Below are 15856 nucleotides of genomic sequence, written 5' to 3'. Positions count from 1 at the left end.
CGGCCGCGGGCGTGGCCAGGAGTCGGGACGCGCCCATTTCCGGGTGCGCAGGCGCGGATGTCATGGTGGTAGTCGATTGGGAGGGAGGTGTGCTCAGGGGCAGACCTTGGTGATCGAGCGTAGATTGCGGGAGCTAGGGGTAAATGCGTGCGCAGGCGCAAACGTCAAAGAGAGCGCCGAGCGGTCGATTGGGAGCGCGGCGCCGCGGGTCCCCCCGACCGGCAGAGCGAGCGCAGGTACCCCGGGCCGGGTGGGGCGAACTAGGAAGGGCCAGCTGAACCGGATGGGAAAAGGCCGCTGGGCTAGGTCCGTGCGCGTCGTCTTGTCGCACAGGGTCCCCCTCGCGCCCAGGCACCTCGTTCCTCATCTTGGGGTAGTCTCTTTAGTCCCGGCCGCGCCCGGCGTTGCGAAGCCATTTCCACGGACTTGACGCCCCTGAGAGCGGCGTTCCCAGCGGGCGGGAGCCCCGGGTGTGTCCCGCGGGTGCCGGTCCGTCCCAAGCCGCACGCGGACCCCGCGTGCACCCTCCGCATCCGGTCGGGCCTCACCCCCACGGTCCGCCCCACTCGGGGCGCCTCATTGCTCGCTTGGACCCGGGGGCAGCCTGGGCGGCATCTACACAGTCAAATGTGGGCATTATCTAGAAACTCGCTTTTCGGTTCAGTGTCCGGCCTCTGAGATTTAGCTATATGTTCGTTTGTAGCTAGGGGACATTCGTTTTCGCGACAGAGTGGAATCCCACCGTAGAACTGCAGGCGCTTTCTTTCCTTTATTTCTCCACTCTTCAGTCCTCTCCGCCCGGGCACCCCCTCTTAGAAGCTCCGGACAGGTTGCTGAGTAGTCTCCCAGCTGCCACCCGCTGGACTTCTGTAATGCATCTGCCTTCCCTGACAAGATCCCTCCCTCGGAGACGTGCTCCTTAACCCTTTCCCTCTGGTCCCTCTGATCCCTGGGTACCCTAGGGCTCCAGCCTGGGTTGCTTTCTCTCTTCGTTCCCCTGTTAATCGTCCCCTGTGTGACGCCACCTACCCCCAGTGTCAGGCGTCAGCGGTGCTAGCTAGCCTGGCCTCTCCTCTGGCCTGAACTGCCTCAGCACACCCTGGATGACTGTGGAGCCTCTGGAACCCCACACAACAGCGCCAGGGCGAGCGTTCCTGGGAGCCTGCTCCTTTTCCATCTCTTCCGACTCAGCTCACGTGACTGTCATTGGGCCAGAAATAGGGGACTTGTTCTTGATTCCTTTTCAACTAACGTTCTGTTTCAAATACTTCTTCAGTGGGTTTGGTTTCACGTCCAAAGAATGGCTGAAACTGACTCTAGGCACTGCATCAACGACCTGAGTGGGCAGGACCCTCCCAGCGGCCTCATGCTTTTGTTCTTTCTCAGACCACTTCCCCCCTGGGAGCCCCCAAGAGCTTATGTTTAATCTGTCAGTGAGTCCCGCTGCGTTAGTATAAAACTCAGTTCTGATCGCCAGAGCTGTGTACCTTGGTTCCGCCTCCATCCTCATTCGGAAAGCTCTGTCCCCCGCTTGTCTATCCCTCTCACTGCATTCCTCTGAAAGGCCTTGTGTTATTTACGCTTTTTTCTCTGCCCAAATGCTCCTCCCCTGGTCTTCTGAAACTTGCCACCTTCTTATCTTCTGCCTTGCATCCTTCAGTGCGCCCCCACCCCTCACCACTGGTCTCTCCTCTCCTGAGATGCTCCTCAGCACCCACTTCCTCCTGACAGTCTCTAGGTCAGAACTGGTGTTCTCACCACAGCACATAACACCTTGTGTGTTCATCACCATGATGTAGGCAGGCCAGGTCCAGGGGCTCAGAGGGGGTCCCTGCTGGACCAGCCAAGAGGGTCCTTACCTTCACACAGGTTAGAAATCAAATGTGAGCCTGAAGGAAGTGAGAACAGAGTTTATTGAATAGCACAACTGACAGCATAGCAGAGGGAGCATCTGGGAAATTCGGAAAGCAAAGAATAGTGAGTCTCTGATTGGGGTCAGCAGTTTTTATTGAGGGTTATGTCCTCTCAGGCATCCAGACATTGGTCAGGACAAAGACATATCCTGGGGGTCTTGACATCAAGATGTCTAAAGTCCCATGTCAATGGCCTGGAATATGCACAGGACAGCCTTGCCCGGTCACTCTTCAGATGTTATCTACTGTGCTGACTCCAAAGAAATTATTAACTTTTCGACCTTTACGAGGTAGACATATATCGTTTGTGCTATAAGGCGTGTGCAAGGCAGGGGTACAGGTGCTAGCAAGAATAAAAGCAGAAAAGGAAGCAAAAAAGCAGATATTCATGAAGTTCTTCAGTTCCCCTATCTCAGCTATCTCTTGTCTGACTCTGACTCTGCTGAGGGCAGGGAAGCTCTTCATGAGGTCCAGCACATGAAACCCAGGGGTGTTAGGGGTCACCTTTGATTTGGCATTGGCTCTACTTCCCAGGTCTCTGCTGTGGCCACCTGAGCCCTACAAGATGTTTCACGGGATCCCAGCCACTCCAGGCATGGGAGGTGAGTGTGGCCCAAGCTGGACCCAGGGACCCAGAGGGTCCAGGCTTTCAGGCCCTGCTGCAGAAGCCAAGGGTTGGGGGGGGGTGGGGGAGGAGCTATAAGTGTCTCCCCCATACAAGCCTCAGTGGGCAGCTAGGGACTGGTGCAGTTTATCACCAGGGGGCCCAGAGATGACCTCCAGGTGGGACCCACTTGGCACAAAGATAAGAGCTTTAGTGTGGCTGGAACCTCAGGGGGTCCTGGGTATCCTGGAGTCAAGCCAGGGGAAAGGTCACAAAGCATGTGACAAACATCATTTGTGCCCTGTCCCTGCACCGTAAGCAAGGTGTGGTGACCCTGCTATAGAGTGAGGTAACTGAGGAGCAGCAGTGGAATGAGGAGCCAGGCCTGGCATGTGTCTCCCTGGCTCCAGAGGAGTGTCATGTGCTCAGGTCCCCCACCCCGCGACAAGTTGGTGGGGTGCTGGGAGTAGAATTCTATCTTCCAGTTCCCTCTGGGCTCTTTGGGATGTTTCACAGGGTGAGGCCTTGGGTGGGCTAATGAAATGGGGCTGGGATTAGGGCCAGTGGACAAGCCCCCTGGGGTTGCCTTTGCGGCCAGCTTGCTAGCCCTCTGCTCTGTTGCAGCCCCTGGAAACAAGCCGGAGCTATATGAGGTGAGTGGCAGATGTCCACCTGGCCAGCATTGGCCAGCGCCTGTGTGAGCCTCACCTAGTCCCCGCAGCCACCCTGGTACCATGGGCTGACACGCTGTCCTCTCTCCAATAGGAGGTGAAGCTGTACAAGAATGCCCGGGAACGGGAGAAGTGAGTCCCGCCCCTGGACTGCCCCCACCCAACACACACTCTCACACACACACGCACACACACACACACACACACACACCATGTTCACCTGCCTCCCCTGAGTAACTTCCCCCAACCTCTGGACCACCCCCATTCTGGGGTCAGGCTGGCGAAACAGTTCCCAAGGAGCCTCTGCTGGGGCAGGGGGGGAGAGGCCGCTGAAATGCAGAGCCCTGCCACAGCTTCACCCTGGGAGGGCTAGTGCCCTCCCTGGGCTTTGGTAGCCGTGGCCTGATGGACACACTGTCCTCAGATATGACAACATGGCGGAGCTGTTTGCGGTTGTGAAGACAATGCAGGCTCTGGAGAAGGCGTACATCAAGGACTGCGTCACCCCCAACGAGTGAGAGCCCACTGACCTTGCACCGGTGATAAGAGCCAGTCTGTGGAAGCTTGTTTCTGCCTTCCAGGGCATGGGTGCTCAGGAGGAAGCAAGAGCAGGGGTCTGAGGCCTGAGCTGGGGATTCGTATGGATCCTGCCTCCTCCAGGCTGTGAGGGGGTCCACTCCTGTGGGAACCACCCAGCACAAGGAGGCTGCCCCTGGGTGCTTGTGGCTTTGGCACCGTCTCAGCCAGGAAGTCCTGGTCGTGGTACAGAAGTGTCTCAGGAGGAGAGACCTGTCTACCACCTTGGTCAGGGGTTCCCCCTGTGCTGGGGGCTCTCCCTGGGCACAGATGTCCTCATTGACAAAAGGGCTTCAGAAGGCAAGCAGAAGGGTCAGGGAGATCAGCATGTGAGGCGCTGTTGGCCAGGCCTGGCACTTAGGAGATACATGGGGCCTTTGTTCAGTGAGATAGGCCTGCCTTGTAGGTCCACAAGCTGTCGACGTGGAGGTGTGGCCAGTGTATTCCAGAAGAGGGGGCTGGCCAGGCTTCTGCCTGGGTCTGGGCTCATCCCGTGTGGCAGCCAGCCATATTTGGGCCACTTCCCTCTTCTGCTTACTGTCCTCCCAAGGTCTTGTATTTAGACTCCAAGGGAAGCCTCAGCCTTCGTGGCCCATCTCTGATCTCTCTGAGAGCTGCCCTGTGTCTGGATGGGCCGAGAGAGAGAGGAGGTGTGGGCAGGGCTAGCCTGTACTGAGGGCAGCAGCCTGGCCCTCTCCCTAGGTACACTGCAGCCTGTTCTCGGCTCCTGGTCCAGTACAAAGCCGCCTTCCGGCAGGTTCAGGGCGCAGAAATCAGCTCCATTGATGAATTCTGCCGCAAGTTCCGTGTGAGTGAGCTGGCCCCTCCATTTCCCGGGGAACAGCAGGCGGGAGGTGTGGGTGCTGTTGGGGAGGGTCTGGCCACCTGCCCCGTGAGGCCCAGTACCCATGGTACCCGCCCTCCCTCAGCTGGACTGCCCACTCGCCATGGAGAGGATCAAAGAGGACCGTCCTATCACCATCAAAGATGACAAGGGCAACCTGAACCGCTGCATTGCAGACGTGGTCTCGGTGCGCTCCCACGGCCTCGGGGAGCTATGAGGGGCCAGGGGGGCTCCTGCGGCCTCGGGGGCCTACGAGAGGTCAGGGGGGCCAACGCTGCCTGCCGTGGCCACCGTGTACACAGAAGCCCGGGGCTCCCAGGGCTGCGTAGCCCTCACACACACGGGGAGGGGGTCTTCATAGTTAGGAATGAGGGGTGGGCAGGACCTTCTCCCTGGGCGGCATCCAAGAGAGACCCCTGTGGGAGGCACCGAGGGTCAGTGCAGCCAGGGTTCCCATGCACCCACAGCTCCAGGAGGCCTAGCCAAAACCCTGTGGGCCAGGTGGCCTAGAGGAGAGCTCATGGGCTATGGGAACAGGGGGGTCCAGCAGGGACCCAGTGACCAGATAGCCAAGGAGAGAGGCTGAGGAGGGAGACAACGGGCCAGACGGGCTGGGTGGGGGCTGACCTGGGCCTGGCCCCGCAGAGGAACCAGGCCCGCGAGCTGCAAGGAATCCCCCACCCTGAGCCCCTACAGCGGGTCTGTGGTACCTCACACACACACTTCTTCCCAGCTCTTCATCACGGTTATGGACAAACTGCGCCTGGAGATCCGTGCCATGGATGAGGTGCGGCTCCCGGAGGGGACAGAGGGATGGAGGGGTGGCTTGGAGAAGGGAGTGGCAGGGGCGGGGGTAGGAGAGGGCTCCTGGCAGAGGAAGCCGAGCGTCCTGTCCACAGATCCAGCCTGATCTGCGGGAGCTGATGGAGACCATGCACCGCATGAGCCACCTGCCCCCCGACTTTGAGGGCCGCCAGACCGTCAGCCAGTGGTGAGCATCCCTGCCGGAGACTTCCCTGCCCCGTCAAGGACCGAGAAGCCCCTCCCGTGCACACACCTCAGTGCTGTGCTCCCACAGGCTGCAGACCCTGAGCGGCATGTCGGCCTCTGATGAGCTAGATGACTCCCAGGTGCGCCAGATGCTCTTTGACCTGGAGTCGGCCTACAACGCCTTCAACCGCTTCCTGCATGCCTGAGGCCCCCTGTCCCGGGATCTGGGGAGGAAGGCTCTCCGGTGGGCCCGGTGGAGGGGCTGCAGCTGCGCTCCACGCTCGACCCCTGGATGGTCTGCATGCGCCTTGCTGTTCATAGCAGCTCCTCCGTCTGTGTGTCCGTCCACCCCAGAGCTCTCTCCCTGCCCTCCCCACAATAAAGATGCTTTCTCACCCCCCATGCCTGCTGTGGCTGCCCTCCCCCAGCCGGGCCTGCCCTGCCTTTTTGTCTTCCCTCTGGGCCTCGGGTGGGATCCTGCCTCGCTGGAGCACAGAGGCTCTGAACGTGCGGCCCGTTCCTCAGGGAAGGGTCTGACGCCAGCTTCCCTGGGTGATTGGGAGCAGGGGCCAGGTAAGGCTTGAATCTGACCACAGAGGAGGCTGCCTTTCACATCCGCTTCCCCACCCTTCACCTGAGAGCTCTAAGCAGCTGGGGGGCCGGAGCACTGCTGTGCTGCCCCCGGTACCTGTCCCTGCCCTGGGGGACGCCACAGGCCAGCGCAGGGCCTTGTCCTTGTAGTGGTTCACCGGGGCCCCAGTAGATGACTCACGGGACAGACAGTTTGTCCTGCCCACCACAGAGGGTGTCCCTTGTTCAGGAGCAAGGTCAGGTGGGGGAAGCAACAGTCCTCGGGTGGGGACACGGGTGTTCACAGGCCAATGCTGGCTCAGTTACCAGTGTTTACTGCACCTGCTGCGAGGCCAGGGGCTGTCAACCCTGCAGAAGCCCTGGCCCCCGGTGTCACAGCCACCTCCTCACAGGCAGCTGGCAGCAAGCCACAGACCAAGGCTCTGGATTCCGGGGTGCATCGTGTCACGTTTTGGCAACTATGGCACTGGGATGAGGGACAGGCTAGAGCTTAATTGTAGCATTCCTTTTTCCTAGTAGTACTTCTGGATGTCTGTAGCATTAAAGGCAATCAAGTAAGGTGTGTAGTATTTCGGATGGTGATAAAGTCTGTGTGTGAACTGGCTGCCAGTTGGGGAGGTGCCATTTTGCACGGGGCAGGGGGTCAAGGATAGCAGAGTCGGCAAGGAAGAGAGGAGTAGAGAGCCATTTGGCAGAAGGGGGGCAGAGAGGCCAGGTGAGGACTTGGGATTGTACCTGGAGCCCTGGATGCCAGCGGGGGCCTCAGAGCGGAGGTGTGCCCCATGTCCTTTGGGTCTTAGTAGGGAAAGACAGCAGAGAGCGGCGACTGGCATGGGGGGCCTGGCCCGGTGGGGGTTGGGGGGGCAGAGAAGGGTCCTTCGGTTCTGCGTGTGGGCCGTGCTGTGTGTCACACCCACAGTGTTTGCTGCTGGGCTGGATGCGGTGTGCAGTGAACACCCAGGCCTTGCACTAGAACAGCTAGACGGAGGAGCTCCTGTGGACATGTGGACACCTGCACCCAGAGGGGCTCCGTGAGGGTGTGGCCAGAGCTGTCGGCACAGGCGGAATCTAATTGTGTCAGCTGGCCAAGGGCATCAGGTGGGTGGCTGGACGTCAGAAGCTGGAGTTTCAGAATGAAGGAAGTGAACACGATGAAGGCTTTTTAGCTCCATGGCAAAAACTCACTCTGATAGGTGCCAGGAACTGTACCCAAGAGGCCCTGGGACTGGTACTGTCACACTTGGAGGTTGGGGATAGAAGCAGCACAAAGGAGCAGAAGAAGGGATGGCTGGGGCCAAGGAAACCCAGAGACGCCCTAGCTGCGGACAAATAGCTGGGTCCAGGGCAGATTGAGATGGGGAAACTCGCCACTAAGAGGCCTGGGGAGCCCTTGGGGACTTTGACAGGATTGGGGTGGGGGGGGGGGCTTCAGGGGAGCCCGGAAGAGACTGCCAGTGCCAGAGACCCCAGATCCTGATGTCGATGGCAGCTGAAGGGGCAACGGAGGTTGTTTTGGTCGATACGTTTTTTTTCTTTTTATTGTAGTTAAGCGCAACATAAAATTTGCCTTTTTTGGTAAAGATTTTATTTTTTTTTTGTGGGGCTTGAACTCCACAACCCTGGGATCAAGAGCCACACGCTTTACCGACTGAGCCAGCCAGGCGCCCCGACCATTTTAAACGTTTTAAAGCTCAGCGGCATGAAGTGCACTGAGAATGCTGTACAGCGATCACCACATCCAGACAGAAACTGTCCTCAGTAAACACTAGCTCCCCGTTCCCCTTCCCCAGCCCCTGGCCGCCACCATCCTGCCTTCTGTCCCTAGATTTTGACTAGGTGCCTCCTACAAGTGGAGTCATACAGGGTTTATTTTTTTGCGATTGGCTTATTCATGTTGTACATGTGTCAAAAATTTTTTAAAGTGCTATCCCCAATGTGGCGCTTGAATTCACGACACTGAGATCAAGAGTCACAGGCTGTACCAACTGAGCCTGCCAGATGCCCCTAAGTTTCCTTCCTTTTTAAGGCTGAGGTCGCCCTCCCCCCACCCCCCATTCATGCTGGATGGCACCACAGTGTGATGTCCCTGGGTCCTAAGGAGGGGCTAGGGCAGAGGAGATAGGAAGAGCCTGCCAGGGTTCCCGTTATATTACGTAGACCGTATTTCATTCATCCATCCATCCTTCAGTGGACACCTGGGTTGTTTCTGTGTTTTGGAGGTTGAACTAGTGCTGCTATGGACACAGGTGTGTTTGAAGACAGGAGGGACTGCAGTGTGTGTGTTGGATGATGGGATGATGTAGGAAGGGCCCAGGGACACAAGAGAGGGTGCAGCACCCAGAGGGTGACCCCAGCACCAGGGAGGGGGCAGTCAGATGTGCAGGGGCACTGGTGATGCCTTCTGCGGCCGCTCTGGGCTGGGATGGAGGGCATCTGCTGGGAGAGGTGGAGGGTGCATGAAGCAAAGGAATATGGGCCAGCATGAAGTTCCTGAGGTCAAAGGGGCTGCCCCAGGGAGTGCAAGCCACAAGCCTCAATGGCTCAGGCAATTCTGCCACTCAGCCCAGGGACCTGGGAAGGCCAGCCTAGAAGGCTGGTCTGAGATCTTTGCCCAGAAGTAATAGACCCTTGAGCAGTGGGTGGCCTGAGGCAGCAGCCAGGTCCCCAATTCCTGCTGCAGCCAGCCCCGTGGTCCTGGTGCAGTGGGGTAGGAAAAAGGCCAGTTTGTGCCTACAGTCTTCAAAGTGCCTGAATCTCTCCAGCTTCCCTCCTTGCTGACTCAGGGTTCCAAGAATCATCCAAATCCCTGGCAGGCTCTTCCTATCTCCTCTGCCCCAGCCCCTTCTTAGGACCCAGGGGTATCACACTATGGTGCCATCCAGCATGAATGTGTGGGGGTGCGGGGGCGACCTCAGGCCCAGGACTCTGCCCTCAGCATGATGCCCTGCCCTGGGCCCACGGGACTCTGGGGACAGAGTCCCTTGGGCCTTGGCTCCCAGCTGCCCCAGGGCTTCACCTCTTCCATCCCAACCACACCTCACAGGGCTCAGGGTCAGTGGCCAGCTGAACCAGGTGGGGAGGGGGACGCCCACACACTCCCTCCAGGAAGCAAAAAAAAAAAAAAAACCCACAAAGGCTGCCCTGAGACCTGTCCAGGGGTGCCAGCTGGCTCCCTGAGGCCTGCCCCTCCCCTGCCAACCAGGCAGAGATAAGCCAAGAGGTTCAAAGGCCAGAGACGGAGCCAACAGGGAGGGGCGGGTGCAGAGCTGGCAGTCACAGCCCTCCCTGGAGCCCCTGGGCCTGGAGCTTGGGATCCTGCCCCACTTCCTCCTGCCAGGAAAGCCCAAGAGACCTCTGCCAGGAGGCAGCAAGCAGAAGGCCCAGTGGGCTCCCCTTACGTCCTGTGGGGATTTGGCCATTTCCTCAGGCATTTTCCCCAGAGTTTGGGAAGGGGAGGAGGACTCCCCAACGCATGGGAGAAGAGGGCCCCACCTCCCCACCCCCAACTGGGACCTAAGGCTGAGGGTGGGGTGAGGGTGTCTAAGCTGCCTGAACCAAGGAAGCCAAGCAGGGAAGGGGCTGGGAGGGGAGTGGGGCAGGGGTGTGTTCAGGCCTCTCAGGTGGAATGTTGGGGACCTCTGGCCCAGGCCCCCCTTGTTGGCGGCCGACCTTAGAGAGAGGGTTACCCCTCGGGCATAGAAAACGCAGCCCTGCCCCACAGTTCTGCAGAGCCACAGACAAGCTAGCTGATGCCCAGGCTGTCCTTGCAGAGGAAGGGGCCCAGCTCTTGCCCCCCATGGGCAGTGGCTCCAACCTCGGGGAGGACCTGTGGCTGGAATGGTTAACCTGAGGTGCCTCAGTCAGCCAATCACAGAGCCCTGCAGGAAAAATACCTGGGAGAGGTCCTCACGCGTTCGGGCGGGTCAGAGCCCAGCCCCAGTCCGGCCCTAGGCGACCCGAGAGCCCCAGCCAGCCCTGGCGTCAGCGGCCTCCCCAGAGCACAGAGTGCACAGGGGCCTCAGCATGACCATGACAGTCCTGGTTCGACTCCAGCTGGGGCTGCTGCTGTCTGTGCTGATGGTGACCATGGTGGCAGCTCAGCCTACCCGTCTGCTGACCTTGCTGTCCTCGGGCCAGGGTGTTCTGGACCGTGTGGAGCTGGGCAGCCTGTTAAATACACTGGCGGACCGTGTGCACTGCGCCGACGGGCCGTGTGGAAAGGTAATTGCCGCACCCGATGGGTCCCCCAGCCCAGGCCCGCTCCGCCCCAGGGCTGGAAGCAAAGGGCCTGGGCAAACTCCAGGAGGCGGGCCGAGGCGAGGCCGGGTGGCCAAGCACCCAGGCCCTGCCTGCAGGCCAGCGCCCACCTTCCTCTGCTCTGAGTTCAGACAGGCCTGCGCTCCCAGGATCGGGGGCTGTGACGGATACATATAGCTCCAGGATCCCAGGGCTGCCTCCTCCGTCAGTCCCCAGGCCATCAAACTGGCAGTGGTTCCGGGAAGAAGCCACCCTGGGATGGGTGGACCACTGCCCCGAGCCCTTTTGTGTGTGTGTGTGTGTGTAATCGAGAGGGTGGTGACGGTGGGAGTGTGTGAAAGAGTGATGGTGGAGGGGTGGGTGGGAGAGGGGGAGGGCGAGACCAGTGTGTGTGGGCCCCACAGGGAAGCAGGCAGCTTCCTGACCATAGGCACCTGTCTCTACCCATAGTGCCTCTCTGTGGATGATGCCCTGTCCCTGGGCAGGCCTGAGAAGCCAGGGCTCCCCGGGGGGGCAGTCCTGGAGCACAGGCACATCGCCCGCTTCAGTGCCGCCGCTGCCCTCTACCTCAGTGACCCCAAAGGCACATGTGCAGATGTCCAGGCTGGCCGCTGGGCCACCCGTGCTGACCATCTCTTGGCCCTGTTGGAGGGCCCCAAGGCCCTGACCCCAGGCCTGAGCAGGCTGCTGCAAAGGATTCAGGCCCAGGCTGCCGGGTGGCCTGCTGCAGAGAAGGTGAGGGCCTGCGTAGGTGGGGCAGAGGGACTAGATGGGGAAGACCTAAGGGGATCCATGGAGAAAGGAGACCACTTAGGGGGTTGGGCCTGGCTGCAGTGGGCAGAACATCCCACAAAGCCTTCGTGGCCACCTGGGGGAGTCTGGGGACCTACTCAGGAGGCTCAGGGATCACAAATGGATGTCCAATACCACTCAGGACAGGGACCTGGGAAGCCCCCGGGGCCCCCATCAGACGGGGGCTGAGAAGAATCCTGGGCCCATAGGGAGGGCCCTTGGGGAGGGGTCAGACCCAGCACAGGCCGTAGGCTGGCAGGGTTAGGTGGTGGTGCTCTGAGAAGCCTGATATGGCACCGTGTTAGGGCGGGTCTCGGGGTCGGTGGCATGCAAGGGCACTAGGGTTGATGGTAGAGCTGGAGGCCAGGAAGGCCACCCTGCAGGCAAGGCTGAGCCCTGACCCCTCCCCCAGGCCTGTGTGGACCTGCCCCAGCTGCTGGAGGAGGCAGCAGGGGCAGGAGCTCCCAGCAACCCTGGCCTGGTCCTGGCCGCCCTGTTGGACCGTGTCGGCAGTGGGTCCTGTCTCCATGCCCTGCCGACCCCCCAGTACTTTGTAGACTTTGTGTTCCGGCAGCACAGTGGCGAGAATCCCAACATCACACTGGCTGGTGAGGCTGTGGCGGGGCCAGAGAGTTGGGAGTACCCTGAGTCCCCGACCTCCATGTCCTTGGGGAGGGCAGGCCTGGAGCCCATATACACTTTGTGATTCTGTCCCCCCTGCCAGAGCTGGAGGCCTTGATGCAGCGCCTGGGGGTAGGGAGAGTGGCGGAGACACACAGTGACCACGGCGACCATGGTCATCTGGGAAAGGGGGCCAACCACCAGGGCCCTGTGCCCCCTGCCACCCCTAACGGCAGCTCCAGCATGTGGGACACAGTGAGCAGCCCATGCACCACCGTCCTGGGGAGAGGTGGGGGCTCATGGGTCTGCTCAGGTCCCTGACCCCCTTTCCTGCCACCCCTCAGGTATGCCTGAGTGCCAGTGAAGTGATGGCCGTGTACGGGCTGTCTGAGCAGGCGGGGGTGACTCCAGAGCTCTGGGCCCAACTGAGCCCGGCCCTGCTCCAGCAGCAACTAAGTGGGGCCTGCAGCCCCCAGTCCAGTCCCCCCACTCAGGACCAGCTCAGTCAGGCGGAAAGTGAGTGCCTGCCTCCCCAGTTGTGCCTGCTTGCCGTACCCATCGGTGCTAGGTGCCGGTGCCACAGAGGTGGGGCCTCACAGGGAGGAGGAAGTGGCCGCTGGGGTCACAGGGAAGTGTGGGGGCCTAGATGGGTAGAGGATGGGGCTTTAAGGGTTAGCGTAAGCAGAGGAATGGCCGGAGCCTGACCACCTGCATCCCTGGTGAGCCAGCTCCTGGGCCCCGCTTGGACACCCCCCCCGGGAAGCAAGAAAGGCTCTCATCTCAGCCCTGCGGCCCCCGCTCCCTCTCCAGGATACCTATATGGCTCCCTAGCCACGCTGCTCATCTGCCTCTGTGCCATTTTCGGCCTCCTGCTTCTGACCTGTGCCACCTACAGCGCTGCCTCCCACTACATCATCCAGACCTTCCTGAGCATGGCTGTGGGTGCACTCACTGGGGATGCCATCCTCCACTTGACACCCAAGGTCAGCCCGCTGCCCCTCCCTCCCCAGACGGGAATTTCCCTGCCCAGTCCTTCGAGGCCCATCCTCCCGGAGCCCTTCCTGTCTCCCTGGCCTCTCCGTCCTTGTCCCCAGGGGTGGGTGGGCTGGGGGAGGCCTTAAAGCCCCCTTCCCTCCCCAGGTGCTAGGGCTGCACACGCACAGCGGGGAGGGCCTTGGCCCACAGTCCACCTGGCGCCTTGTGGCCATGCTGGGTGGCCTCTACACCTTCTTCCTGTTTGAGAACCTCTTCAACCTCTTGCTGCCCCTGGACCCTGAGGTCAGGTGGGAGCTGGAGGTGGTGGGTGGATGGGGCGGAGTCATGGAGGCCCATTGGGCCCTGAGCCACTGTCCCCACAGGACTCAAAGGATGGGCCCTGCAGCCACAGCCACGGTGGCCACAGCCACGGAGTGTCCCTGCAGCTAGCGCCCAGCGAGCTCCGGCCGCCTAAGCAGCCCCACGAAGGCTCTCGCGCAGACCTGGTGAGCTGGCCCTTCCCCAGTGTCTCCATCCCACATGGAGTTTCCCTTGAAAGAACCCCTTTCTGCCCCCGCCCCGCCTCCACCCCAGCGCTTCTGTCCATGGCCTCCTCTGTGGCTGATCAGGAGACCCAGCCCCGCCACGCCCCTCCTCACCTCCCTGCCCAGGGGCTCATCCACACGGACCTACCCCCTCCAGGTGACAGAGGAGAGCCCGGAGCTGCTGAGCTCGGAGCCCCGGAGACTGAGCTCAGGTGAGCCCCGAGGGAAGCCCCAGAAGGATTAGGGGCTACGGATTTGTGCAGAGCGCCAGCGCGGGCCTGGGGAGCAGAGGTGGGGGCGCCGAGGTGGGGGACCAGGTCGGCGCCGACCCGCGTCCACCACACCCGCAGAGCTGAGATTGCTGCCCTACGTGATCACGCTGGGCGACGCCTTGCACAACTTCGCCGATGGGCTCGCCGTGGGCGCCGCCTTCGCGTCCTCCTGGAAGACCGGGCTGGCCACCTCGCTGGCCGTGTTCTGCCACGAGGTGCCACACGAGCTAGGTGAGCAGCGCGAGGCAGGGCCTGGGGACCCGGCCGCTGGCCAGGGGCGGGGCCTGCCCGGCTGTGGGCGGGCCTCTCGGCCTGACCCCCGATCCGCCCACCCCAGGGGATTTCGCTGCCCTGCTGCACGCGGGGCTGTCGGTGCGCCGGGCTTTGCTGCTGAACTTGGCCTCAGCGCTGACTGCCTTCGTCGGCCTCTACGTGGCGCTCGCTGTCGACGTTGGAGAGGACAGTGAGGCCTGGATCCTGGCGGTGGCCACTGGCCTCTTCCTCTACGTGGCGCTCTGCGACATGGTCAGGACTGAGGGCGGGAGTCGGCTGCCCTGGGGGTGAGCCGAGCAGGGGCTCAGAGCTGGTCGCTCACCTGTGCCTACCTCCTCCTCAGCTTCCAGCCATGCTTCATGTGCGGGACCAGCGGCCCTGGCTCCTCTTCCTGCTGCACAACATGGGTCTGCTGGGCGGCTGGACCGTCCTGCTGCTGCTGTCGCTGTATGAGGACAACATCACCCTTTGATGCCCACCCCCCCTACTCTCGGGCCCTTGATGCTGGCTGCTGGCCCCCTGGGCTATCTCAGCTCCTTGGGTCTGCTAGCCAGTGTGGAACCTGTAGCTGGGTACCCAGAGAGCCCCAGGCCTTTTGAGAGTCTCCCTCTCACATGCCCCAGCATCCCTAGTCAATAAAAATATTCTTGCCCTTGGAGCCCAGCTGCTTTCCTTGCTGTTAGGGAAGTTTCTCCTACCAAGAAAGGCAGCGGGGCGGGGGGTGGGGGGGGGTGGGGGTGGGCAGTACCTCTCTTTCCCCCTGGGGCTCCGATGAGGCACCAGGAGCCTGTGCTAAGGGATCTCCAGGCAGCCAGCCCCAGTCCTGCGTGGGGAAATGTGGGAGCCCTGTGTGGGGAGTGGACTCAGAAAAATTGGCCAGAGTCTGCAGGTAGCAGGGGGACCCGGTCTCCAATCAGGAATCAGACTTGTTTACTTCTCACAGAAGGGCCGAAACAAGCACCGCGCTCACGGAGACGAGGGTTTATCACTACTTGGAGGTAGTCGGACCCGAGTGTGTGACAGCCCGTGGTCAGTGGGGCCCCAGCCCCTTCTGAGTCTGCTGCACTGTCCTCGGCACAAGTGTCCATCCTCACAGACCCTTGTAGTCCCCTAAGGTTGTAGCTCAGCCTATCACAAATTAGGTGCCTTAAAACAACAGAATTTATTTTCTCACAGTTCTGGAGGCAGAAGTCTAAATTCAAGGTGTCCGTAAGCCGTGCTCCTTCTCATCTATTTTTTTGATGTTTATTTGTTTTGAGAGAGCATGAGCGAACAAGTGGGGGTGGGGCAGAGAAAGAGAGAGAATCCCAAGCAGGCTCTGTACTATCAGCACAGAGCCCGACGCGGGGCTTGGACTCATGACCTCAGGTGAAATCGAGAGTCGGATGTTCAACCAGCTAAGCCTCCCAGGTGCCCCTGCTGCTCAACTCTCTAGAGACAATCTATCACATGAGGCTGTCCTGGCTTCTGGCGGCCATGTGTGGTTTGGGTCTTGTAGCAGGCATAGCTCCAGTCTTCCTCCCTCTTGTGACCTTCTCTGTTGTATCTCTTCTGATGACACCAGTCCTACTGATTACCAGCGTGCCTACTCCAGTATGACCTCATCTGAACTAATTCCATCTGTCGATGATTCTATTTCTAAATAAAAGTCACATTTTGAAGTACCGAGGGTTAGGTTTCCAACATATCTTTTTTTGGGATTGCAATTCAATCCACAACACCCCTCACAGTCCAAAATGGCTGCCAGAGCTCTAGCCCTTAAATGCACTTTCCAGGTAGCAGAAAGGAGGTGGGAGGAAAGACCAAAAAGAGGAAGGGGTCCAGGGGACATCAGATTCGGCCTGTTGTTCACACACACAGACACAAAAGCACGAGAGTGGAAGTCAGTCTTATGTTACGCTCCGTGGGTCCACCTGTGCTGGAGGGAGGTGG

The 15856-nt window shown here is 60.4% G+C and overlaps 2 protein-coding genes across 7 annotated transcripts; both read left to right on the top strand.

Moving 5' to 3' along the window:
• The first annotated feature begins 84 nt into the window (after positions 1-84).
• On the top strand, positions 85-6000 carry VPS28 (VPS28 subunit of ESCRT-I). Of its 5 annotated transcripts, none has more exons than XM_004000174.5 (10): positions 85-236; positions 2448-2515; positions 3142-3170; positions 3283-3320; positions 3613-3702; positions 4467-4572; positions 4694-4795; positions 5342-5395; positions 5508-5599; positions 5687-6000. In XM_004000174.5, the coding sequence occupies exons 2-10, from the start codon at positions 2479-2481 to the stop codon at positions 5802-5804; spliced, it is 666 nt and encodes a 221-aa protein (XP_004000223.1). In that variant the 5' UTR covers positions 85-236; positions 2448-2478; the 3' UTR covers positions 5805-6000. The 5 variants fall into 5 exon arrangements, with proteins under 5 accessions (XP_004000223.1, XP_044906092.1, XP_019678831.1 ...); XM_019823272.3 differs by having other exon boundaries at positions 193-306; XM_045050157.1 differs by lacking the exon at positions 3613-3702 and having other exon boundaries at positions 179-306.
• A 3789-nt stretch (positions 6001-9789) lies between these two features.
• SLC39A4 (solute carrier family 39 member 4) lies at positions 9790-14582 on the top strand. 2 transcript variants are annotated; one of them, XM_004000173.4, is made up of 12 exons: positions 9790-10410; positions 10897-11181; positions 11651-11846; positions 11963-12114; positions 12204-12375; positions 12670-12842; positions 13000-13137; positions 13218-13340; positions 13537-13591; positions 13730-13882; positions 13989-14176; positions 14268-14582. In XM_004000173.4, the coding sequence occupies exons 1-12, from the start codon at positions 10213-10215 to the stop codon at positions 14394-14396; spliced, it is 1962 nt and encodes a 653-aa protein (XP_004000222.2). In that variant the 5' UTR covers positions 9790-10212; the 3' UTR covers positions 14397-14582. The 2 variants fall into 2 exon arrangements, with proteins under 2 accessions (XP_004000222.2, XP_044906087.1); XM_045050152.1 differs by lacking the exons at positions 9790-10410; positions 11651-11846 and having other exon boundaries at positions 11060-11181.
• Positions 14583-15856: the final 1274 nt, after the last annotated feature.

This window comes from Felis catus, chromosome F2, assembly GCF_018350175.1.
Source record: "Felis catus isolate Fca126 chromosome F2, F.catus_Fca126_mat1.0, whole genome shotgun sequence".
Lineage (NCBI taxonomy): Eukaryota > Metazoa > Chordata > Mammalia > Carnivora > Felidae > Felis > Felis catus.
This window is presented reverse-complemented; position numbering and strand designations above follow the sequence as displayed.

Bases quoted from the DNA above. Each gene is read 5' to 3' on its own strand.
- VPS28 (XM_045050153.1), top strand. From the start codon at position 2,908: ATGTGTCTCCCTGGCTCCAGAGGAGTGTCATGTGCTCAGGTCCCCCAC. The intron at 5,396-5,507 runs GTGCGGCTCCCG...TCCTGTCCACAG, and splicing joins AGATCCGTGCCATGGATGAG to ATCCAGCCTGATCTGCGGGA. The intron at 5,600-5,686 runs GTGAGCATCCCT...GTGCTCCCACAG, and splicing joins CGCCAGACCGTCAGCCAGTG to GCTGCAGACCCTGAGCGGCA.
- SLC39A4 (XM_004000173.4), top strand. From the start codon at position 10,213: ATGACCATGACAGTCCTGGTTCGACTCCAGCTGGGGCTGCTGCTGTCT. The intron at 12,376-12,669 runs GTGAGTGCCTGC...CTCCCTCTCCAG, and splicing joins CCAGCTCAGTCAGGCGGAAA to GATACCTATATGGCTCCCTA. The intron at 14,177-14,267 runs GTCAGGACTGAG...CCTCCTCCTCAG, and splicing joins ACGTGGCGCTCTGCGACATG to CTTCCAGCCATGCTTCATGT.